The sequence below is a fragment of the Solanum lycopersicum genome, chromosome 1, assembly GCF_036512215.1.
Source record: "Solanum lycopersicum chromosome 1, SLM_r2.1".
Lineage (NCBI taxonomy): Eukaryota > Viridiplantae > Streptophyta > Magnoliopsida > Solanales > Solanaceae > Solanum > Solanum lycopersicum.
The window spans coordinates 94103315-94113595 of NC_090800.1; the positions used below are offsets into that span (position 1 = coordinate 94103315).

At 28.4% G+C, this 10281-nt stretch overlaps 2 protein-coding genes across 8 annotated transcripts; one reads left to right on the forward strand and one right to left on the reverse strand.

The window, feature by feature from the left end:
• The first annotated feature begins 3260 nt into the window (after positions 1–3260).
• Positions 3261–7768, forward strand: LOC101247670 (uncharacterized). 7 transcript variants are annotated; one of them, XR_739296.4, is made up of 14 exons: positions 3261–3566; positions 3646–3757; positions 3842–3954; positions 4029–4151; positions 4237–4400; positions 6001–6076; positions 6169–6255; positions 6327–6407; positions 6730–6762; positions 6849–6902; positions 7006–7047; positions 7227–7274; positions 7360–7430; positions 7572–7768. XR_739296.4 is itself a non-coding variant. In XM_069290736.1 (14 exons), the coding sequence occupies exons 1-14, from the start codon at positions 3402–3404 to the stop codon at positions 7653–7655; spliced, it is 1284 nt and encodes a 427-aa protein (XP_069146837.1). In that variant the 5' UTR covers positions 3261–3401; the 3' UTR covers positions 7656–7768. The 7 variants fall into 7 exon arrangements, 6 of the variants coding, with proteins under 6 accessions (XP_069146837.1, XP_004231065.2, XP_069146840.1 ...); XM_069290736.1 differs by having other exon boundaries at positions 7196–7274; XM_004231017.5 differs by lacking the exon at positions 7227–7274.
• A 43-nt stretch (positions 7769–7811) lies between these two features.
• LOC101256333 (protein ASPARTIC PROTEASE IN GUARD CELL 1-like) lies at positions 7812–9345 on the reverse strand. Its single transcript, XM_069295374.1, has 2 exons — positions 8427–9345; positions 7812–8335 (listed from the first exon to the last, which is right to left on the reverse strand). The coding sequence occupies exons 1-2, from the start codon at positions 9343–9345 to the stop codon at positions 7812–7814; spliced, it is 1443 nt and encodes a 480-aa protein (XP_069151475.1).
• Positions 9346–10281: the final 936 nt, after the last annotated feature.

Below are 10281 nucleotides of genomic sequence, written 5' to 3' on the forward strand. Positions count from 1 at the left end.
AATTGGTAATATAATAAAATTATTTTTTTAATTGTATTTTTTAAAAGATATTCAATAATGAAGAGAAAAATAAATAATGTTCGAAATTTGAATAGTCCACTGAAAGACAAATGCATGTGATCTGTCTTTATAAAATGTAAGATTGACAACTGTTAAAGATACTTTGTTAACTTTTTTCAAGCAAAATTATAAAGTAGATCCACTATCTTTTTGTTGTTACTTTTTCTTTTATTATTTTTTAATTAAAGTAATTTTACGGTGCTTCTGTACTTTTGGTATTTATCACGATCGTACGGCCAAACTTGCTGGGAACACATCTTCTTTATTGGCATAATATTAATATATATATATATATAAAAATAAATAGTATAGTGAAGTTTAATTAAAGTGATGCGTATTTAATTTAATTTTTATAACATAAAAATAAAAGGAGTTTAAGATTAAAACAGAATGAAGTTTACATGCTCTTATGAATTGCGAAGTAGTGAATTTTAATGGTAAAATTAGTTGATAATCTGGACTTTTTTCTAATAGTAGTTTGATTCTCCATTTTTTTTTATCTTTCTCATTTTCTTTCACTTACCCTGATTAATTCTTCTTCTTTTTTTTTTTTGAAAGAGTTCGAACTATGGCCAAAATCGGTTATTGATGAATTATTAGAATCTTACAAATAAAGTTTTTCCTTTGCCTATTCACTCTATAGGGGGACCAAACAATCCTCATTATTACTCCTATTATGCTAATTATTGCAAAGTTAGGCTGAAGTTACCGAGGTAGAGTGTTGAGTCTGTAAGTTTGGCCAAGTTTAGTACTCCCTCCGTTTGAATTTTACTCGCAATTTTCTGATTTTTGATGCGTTCATTAAAAATTATAATTATTAAATAATAAATAACAATAAATATTTAATATTGAAGATAAAAGTGATAAGTAAAAAATGAAATCTATTTTAGATATAAATGACAAGTAATAATGGACTGAAGTTATATTCTTTCCATTCACTTTTTCTTGTTATTTAATTCTAAAATAGATTTTCATTTTTATTTATTAAATTTGACATATCATAATAAAAAAGATAATTATATTTTTCATATTTTACTATCAAACATTAAGTACTTATTCTTAAATTAAATAGAGATAATTTCATAAAATATCTATATAATTAATTAGCTTCCCTTTTTGGGATATTCTTTTCCCTTTATGAAAAAAACGTTTCATTAGCCCGTCCAGAACAACAATAGACTGGGCAAATCACATTTTCTTTTTTGTTGCTAATTTTGCCACCTCCACTGAAATGATTACTAAAAAGATTGTTTTGTCCACCATTACTAGTATTTAGGTCCCCACAAGATTAGTATGTAAATGGAAAAATGAATGGACTTCCAATAAAGCCACCAGCAAAGGTCCAATTCCAAAACCCAACTTCAAAAGAAGACCATGGGAAGGGGAAAAGAGTAATGTATTAGTGAGTTCTGAAAAATTTGGGATTATTAGAATTTGGAGAACTTTCGGGATAGAATGTAACTAGGTCCAAATTGTTAGGAGTATCTGTAATTTATACTCTGGGAAAGCATGAATAATTCAACTAATATGTTGATACTAAGTAGTTCCCACGTAAACAAATTTAAAATCAAATAAAGTAAGCAAACATGCAGAATGGATGTATTATTGTCAAATAATAATGGGTAGTTCAAAAGGTCCCATATAGTGCAGAACATGACCTAATTCATCCATGTATAATGTAGTTAGAAGTTCGTGCGATTAGAGTATTAATAACAATGGGAATGTTTTGAACATATTATATATATATATATAAAGGATAAAGCTTACTCCATTATCAGAAAATAACATAAATAATCCCTTAACTAAACTACGGGAGTGGATCTAAAATGGTTCCTTAACTATAGACTTAATAAATTTAGTCCTTTAACTATACAAATTTTTTTCATTTTTGATCCCTTAACTATGCACTTACCGATTTTAATCTCTTCACTGCAAACTTACCAATTTTAATCCTTTAAATATTCAAATTTTTTAAATCAAATTTGGTCATTATTCATTTTTCTTCAATACAAATAGTTTAGGTTTATATCAATGGAAATCTTCATGAAATTAAATTTTTAGCTCATTTTTAAGTTGTTTCTCTTTCCCCACCCTTTTTCTTCAAACTACTCCTATGAAAGAATGATAACTTCAACTATTCAAAATAAAATTAATGAGTAAAGAAGATATAAGTCTTAATTTTATTCAATGGAGGATAAAATTAGGGAAAGTTATACGGTTAAACAAACTTATACTAATTAATTACTCATCATATCTATAGTTTGTATAATTATCACTCACGACTAACATTATACATTAATTATGTGAGTTGACTTCGAGTTTGTATAATTAGTCACATTTGTATATGTATAATTCGCCATAATATACAAATGCATATGTATAATATACAATTGTTTAACCAATGTACGTATACAATTCACCTCTCTTCCACCTTTTGCCCTTTCTCTCTCGCCTCTCTCCTCTCTTTCCCAGTCTGGCTCGCCTCTTTCCTCCCTATAACATGTAGCTACGAATTGTAATTATCAAACTATAGCTATGGAGAATAGTTAGACCAATTTTTAGTGGCTATATGTGAAATTAGTTTTTCAAAAAATTAAGCATATACTTGTTGTTAATGACGTGAAGCTTCACTTGAATATGCTAATCAGTGCGGATTTGATTTAATTTACTCAAATTTCTTTACATAAAATAAAATGAATAGAATAATGAAATTGATCTATTTAAAAAAATTTAAATAATTGCAAATCTACAATTTTATAGATTTCAATTTCTGAAAAATTAAACAAATTTTGTTTAATAAAGTCATTGGAGTACAAATTTTGAACTTAACGGGTAATATCTTTTTCTTTTTATGATAAAATTTAACATATTCAAGTCATTAGTAGCAATAATATGCTTCATTTTATCATCTATTGAATAAAATTATGACTTATATTTTCTTTTCTTATGAATTTTATTTTAAATCATTGAAGTTAAGGTTTTTCACATAAGGTTAATTTGAAGAAAAAATAGCGGAGATAGAGAAATAACAGAAAAGATTACTAAAAAGATCTAATTTCTCGAGACATGATTTCCATTAATACAAACCTAAGCTATTTGTTTTTAAAAATGGACAGAAATCAAACTTAATAAATTTTTATATAATTAAAAAACTAAAATCGATAAATTAATATATAGTTAAGGGACTAAAATTAATAAATGTATAATGTATAGTGAAGAGACTATTTATTTCATTTCACCAACTATAAGGCATAATGATTGAACTTCCAACAAAGAAATTGTCAATTCTATATTGTTTGTAGATAAATAAAGGTAGATGAAGAGTTGAAGCAGAGGATACTATGGAAAAGATTAGCCGTTTGAAACACTTATTTGTGACCGTGTTTCTCTCAAATTTTGCATTTAATGTGGTGACTCCAGCAATTACTGATATCACTATGGATGCAATTTGTCCTTCTCAAGACAAGTGTTCTCTTGCTATTTATCTTTCTGGTTTCCAACAAGCTGTAAGTAAATAGACCAATTTCATTATTGAAAAAAACATATACTCCCTATGTATGATTAATTCATGATGCATGATTGCAGATTATTGGATTGGGATCAATGTTGATGATGCCCCTAATTGGAAATCTATCAGATGTTTATGGAAGGAAAACTTTGCTCACAATTCCAGTCACACTCTTGATTTTTCCTTCAGGTAATGCCCAAATTTATAATTAATTTGTGTGTGTCTATCAAAAATAATAAACTTACCTTTCTTTTATTTTTTTCTCCCTTCAAGTGATAATGGCATACAGGAGGACCACAAACTATTTTTATGCTTACTATGTGATGAGGACGTTGACTGGCATGCTCAGTGATACTGGCATTCAATGCATCTCCATTGCTTATGCGGTAATATTATTTTAGCTCAAACTATCATTCATTCTAAATTTTGAATTCGTTTCTTTCTTTCTTTCTTCCTTCAGGCTGATTGTATGTCAGAGGAGAATCGCGCTTCTGCTATCGCAACTCTGGCGGGTGTAGGCTCTGCTGCATTTTTATGCTCTAACTTTGTTGTTCGTTTCCTTTCGACTGCACAAATATTTCTGGTTTGTTTCACTCTTATATGACTCTTTTGCTCTTACGTAAGTATATGTTATAGCTGGGTAGTAGTAATTTGTTATTGGAATGAAGGTGTCATCAATTTCTTCATCAGCTGCGCTATTATACATGACAATATTCCTAAAGGACAACATTAACAACTACGATGCTCTCAATCAATCCATATTAGCCAACCATCAAAGTGACCACTCAGAGGGAACAACAGTTCACCAAATTATTAACTTGCTCAACACTAGGTAATATGGCTGCTCTTAATGACTACTACCTTTTCCTTTTCTTATTTATTGATTGAAATCGATAATTCAACCAAATTTTCTTTCCCCTTTTTTCAAAACAAAAGACTTTCGTTATGCATTAATAAAGGATAAATAAAGCTTAGCACCATCTTTTGGTGTCTTATGAATTATGATATTGTTGTTGAAAAAATCATAAAGTTACTTTAAATTATGGCATATAATATTCCTATTGCGTAAGAATAATGATATTGCTGTTGAAAAAGACACAAGAGTTGTGGGCAATGGTTATTTTATCTCTTAAAAAGTTTGTTTGATAAAGCGGGAAAGAAATTAAAATACTCTGTGATTATTATAAATGGTATAGAAAACTATTTTCTATCCACCTACTGACTTCAAAATAACCTTTTTATCCACCTATTGACTTTAAATACCATTGTCATCCACTTTGAGTTCAAAATTAACAACTTATTTAACGGTTTTAAATTTAAACTATTTAATTTTTTTTTAAAATACTATTGATTATATAATTTAATTTATAAGTCAATCTTCTACCCATCCATTACTAATTAAACCCACCCAACTAATAAACCTGTCCCATTATTAATGTAACAACATGAAAGCAACTTTCAGTGAATGTTTTTAAAAATTTGAAGCGAAAATGTCTATAGAAGGATATTATCATACATTCAAGTCCTCAATCAAAACATTTTATAATTCAAATGTCTACATAAAAATTATCGATAAACATAAAAGTCTGACTATGTTCATATTAATTGTTCCGTCGTCTCAATTATGTCATGATATTTAATGGATAACTTTTTTTTTTTTTAAAAATGTATTAAAGTTTAATATCTAAAACAAATCATAAATATCTAAAAATTATATTTAAAAAAATTGCATGAATTAATTCGAGATGTACTAATTCTTTACCTTTAATCATAAATTTTGAATTTACGGTTGAAAGAAAATCCTATTGAAAATGTAATGCTAAATAAGTGGCTCAATCTAAATTTAATTGTGGTTTCAATTAAGACTCGAATAATTTTGAATGTTATTTCAGGAATATGTAATTTCGTCGTGTTTATGACGATTTTGATATTAGAATTAATTTATTAACTGGGTGTGTAGTGGGTTGGTTTATACGTGATACTAATAAATTAAATTATAACAAATAGTATTTAAAAAATTTAAATTTAAAATCATTAAAGAAGTGGTTAATTTTGAACCCAAAGATGGATCACAAGGATACTTTGTACCCAATATGTGGATGAGAAAGATAATTTTAAAGCCAATAGATGAATAAAGGATGATCTCATACCATTTCTAATACTTTAGAAGTATTTTAGGCCTTTCCGTTCATAAAAAGTTTGATACGACATATCGAGATATTAATATAATTTGGCTCATTATGAATGATGTGTCACTTGTTTCTTAAAAAAAACATTTAAAAAATCAATCAATTAATCATCTGTTGCTTAATTTCAAATTAATTAATTAAGTAGAAATTAAATTAAAGTGTACATATCTATAAAATTGAGACGAATCTTATTTATTTATGCATTTTTCTCATATTCATTTAATTAAATTTTTATTTTTGCAGTACCACACTTTTATTGGCAACATTAATTTCAATCTTATATGGTCTTGGCGAGGGTGGAATACAATCACCATTTCTGGTAATTCTCATCTCTCTAAAATTGTCAATTGAATATATAATTTAATTAATTACCTTACAACTAACATATTTTTTTGTATTATTATATTGTAGTACTTCTTAAGGGCTCGATTTCAATACAACAAAGACAATTTTTCTATGCTAATGCTTATTTGCTACGGCGGGACAACATTTTCTCAAGTACACGTTCAAATTCATTAAAAAAAAGATTTTAATTGTTCTCATAATAATTTTGTATTTCCTTGGAGCAGTTAATCTTATTGCCCAAGTTGGCTCGTATAATCAGAGAAGAGACAATACTTTCCTTGGCACTCATAGCTGGTTTTAGCAATGTATGCATTTTTTTACGAATTCATCTACTTTCTTATTTTTTATTCCTGAAATATATTTTCCTATATATATATATATATATATATATTTAAAACGCAAAAGGGCCTAAAATATCCTTAAAATATTGGAAATGGTACAAAATTATCCTCCATCTACCTATTGGTTCCAAAATACCCTTTCTACCCATCTATTGGGTTCAAAATATCCTTGTCATTCACTTTTGGTTCAAAATCAAATGATTATATAGTCCATCCAAACGTAACTTGAAACTATGGAAAACAAGTAATTGACCGATATTTGTATATATAATTTTATATTTTGCAGATGCTAATAGATAGCATTGCATGGGCAGCTTGGGTAAGTTAAAGCTTGAAATTCAAATTTTGATTCTTCTTCTCCTTTTTTTTTCTTTTTAAATCACAATTTTTCGTGATATATTTCAGGTTCCTTATGTAGTTGCTTTGTTTCCTATGTTTTTCTTCCTAGCAAAACCAGCTGTAAGTTTTCTGTTGTATAATTCAAAAAAAAAAAAGTCTGATTATTTGATGATTGATTTCATAATAGTTTAATAATTAATGATAAACGTTTTTTCTATTTTAGTTACAAAGCATTGTTTCAAAACAAGTTGGGCCAAACGAACAGGTATACGAGTTTAAACTTCTAGACATTAACATCTTAAAATATTTCTACAATATCTAATTAATTAAAAGATAGTTATACGTAACTATCCATATAAGTGAACTTAGTGACATATATATATGTATACGATTTTTTGGTTTCAACTTGGTAGGGGATTGCTCAAGGGTGCCTTTCTGGCGTAGGTTCCTTTGCAAACATTCTCTCTCCATTTATATTTAGTCCTTTGACAGGTGATTTCAACTAGATTAAATTAATTTGATCTGAATTTTTAATATTTGATGTCAAACTAACAATATTCAATTTATATGTTTATAGATCTTTTCTTATCTGAGAGAGCTCCATTTGATTATCCTGGTTTTAGTATGTTGTGCATCGGCCTTGCTTGGGTAAACAATTAATTTAGTTTAATATATGTCAATCTGCTCGTTATTCAACTGATATGATTGTATAAATATTTTTAATATTATGGATACATTAGTGAGTATTGTGTAACATTAAGGATGCATTTCGTCAAATGTTTTGTGCAGTTAATAGCAATTATACCTAGCATGATGATAAGCTGGTTTGGTACCTATAATTCAAGACACAAAATCAGGGATGTCCTTTGCTAGTAGGCTTGAAGGAAAATAATATTAACAAACTGTATATTAATTTGTATATCTAAAATCCATTTTATACATGCAATTCCCAATAATGTATAAAAGTGTTTTTGTATTCATAGTAATTGATCATGTTACATTTGAATACTCCAAGTTATAGTATTTTATTCATTCACAAGCATCAGGAGAAAAAGTCAACCTCCACATTTCAAGATCAAATGTCAATCCAAAAGTTTGTAACATATTAGCACCTATTACAGACCTCTTACGACCTGAACTTTGAAACCCCAAACAGTATTTTTTCCTATATACTATCATCACTTGTTGTTGTTTCACTACAAGAGGTATTCCACTACCTTTAAAATAAAATTTTACAACTGGAAAATTATCCCAATTAACAAATTCACTACCCATAATATAACAAGTATCAAATGAAGTTGGTGAACTTGGATCCAATTGCATATTTTTAACTTGTGACCTAAATATATCCCTAAATTTGACATAAACATCCTCAGGAAATGAGGTAACATAGGCTCCTGAATCAATAAATATGCCACCATATTTATCTGGCCCCAAATCCCAATTAGATGGATCAATAGGAACTTCCCTATAATTAATCATTATTTTTTCCAAGTTTGATATGTAGTAAAATGAAGGAAACTTGTTGTTCCTCATCAGACTTGCCGTTATACCTGTTGTTAAAATAATAAATAAACAAACACCATATATATTTAGTTTCTGTGTTAAGTTAAAAAAAAAAAAAAGAAGGAAATACTGACCGACCTGTTTTCCAAGGAGTTTCGTGAAAGGTAAGTGTAGAGGACTTGGCAGAAGTTGGAGTAGGAATGCAAAAAGCAAATACAGTTGCACCAATTTGTGATGGTAATGAATATGTCTCAAATCCATTTGTATATAAACCACCACCAACACCAGCAATTCCACTAAATAATTTTGGAAATTTTGTATCCCCCTTAAATTGATTTTTTCCACAACCAAATATAATTCTTGCATAATCTAATATATTAGAAAATGTTATGATCTCGTAAGCCATAAATCCACTAGTAATTGTACTTCCATAATATCCATATTTTACTTCATAAAAACATTTTGTTTCTTCTTTAGAGCAATGAACTAAACTACTTCCCTCCATACAAGTTGCACTCTCTTTCACACAATCAATTTGTTGGTAAGTAGTGGATTCAGTTGAATAATATAAATCGTCGCTCCTTTGTTTGTAACATTTTTTTGGTTCACATGGACCACATTGCCACCAAACATGACGACTTCCAGTGTCAACAAGTAAAAGTTCACGTTGTAATTTAGATCCAATCCAAAGGGGGACTACAACTTCACCTTGCAAAGGATAGACTACTGTTTTTATAGGGTAAACTTGTGCAAAATCTCTGCTAGAATTTTGATAAGATAAATTCACTGATCTCTCCATGCATCGAGCAAGACGAGCATCGAGTAATGAGTCATAATCCTTGAAGTCTGATTTTTCAAATACATCGCGATGATAAATGGGAAGACTGTAAGAATATGGTGAATCATAAGAAAGATTGGAGGTATCAAGAGACATGAAATTTTTTCTGGCTTGCAAAATGGATGTGTAATTGAGAGAAAGATGAAAGTTAGCATTTGATGAAACTGAGATGTTTGAGATTATGACAAGTAATAGTGTCACATAGAGGAAATTTTCCATGTCTGAAACTTTTTTTTTTTTTTGGTTGTTGTATATTCCGTGCATAATTTTTTAGCAGTTATATCGAGAAGTATTTTTTTTTTAATTTGCTTGTATTAATTTTATTAAATCTCCTAAACTAGGAAAACATTGATAGAGAGGATAATGCCAATAGTTAACTAATAAGAGTTGATCCTTTTTCATTCGTTTTGAAATCTGATGAAAGGAGTAAGTCAGGGAAAAAATCAATGAAAATATAAATGATACATTTATAATAGGGATTCTTACAAAAAAACAATACATTCTAATACGCACAAATAATAATTACATTTCATAGCATATATTTGGCATTCACCCATACACACGACTAATCCTTTTTTTTTTTTTTTTTGCAATAGTGCTTATACAACATTATACAATTGCAGTACATAAATTTGTATATAAGTGTATAAGAGGTGCTTATACACACTTTTGAAATGTTAATTTATACAAAACTTGTGCTTGGTCTCCTATGAACTTCAACTATGGAACTCCATTTGAAATGGGTCTATTTCTTCTTAAATAACTTTAAATTTTGAACTACAACTTTGAAAATTGAAATCACACTCCAATAAACCACAATTAAAAAAATGAAAAAATTCAAAACCAATTTGAGAGTTTTCAAGCTTTTAAATACTCCAACAATAGTGAAGCAAGATGAGCAATGAGTAACGAGTCATAGTCCTCAAATTTGGATTTGTCAAATATATCCTATGGTAAAGAGGAACATTATAAGAAGAATGATAAAAAATTTCCCATTTTTGAAACTTTGATTGCATAATATCTGCTTATTTCTTTAGCAGTTATTAGCTAATAATTTCTTCAGATTTGCTTGTATTAATTCTATCTATGAATTAAAGGCTCACAGCAAAGCTCTTCTCCATTTTTTTTTCTTGTCAACACGAGGCGGCATAGCAC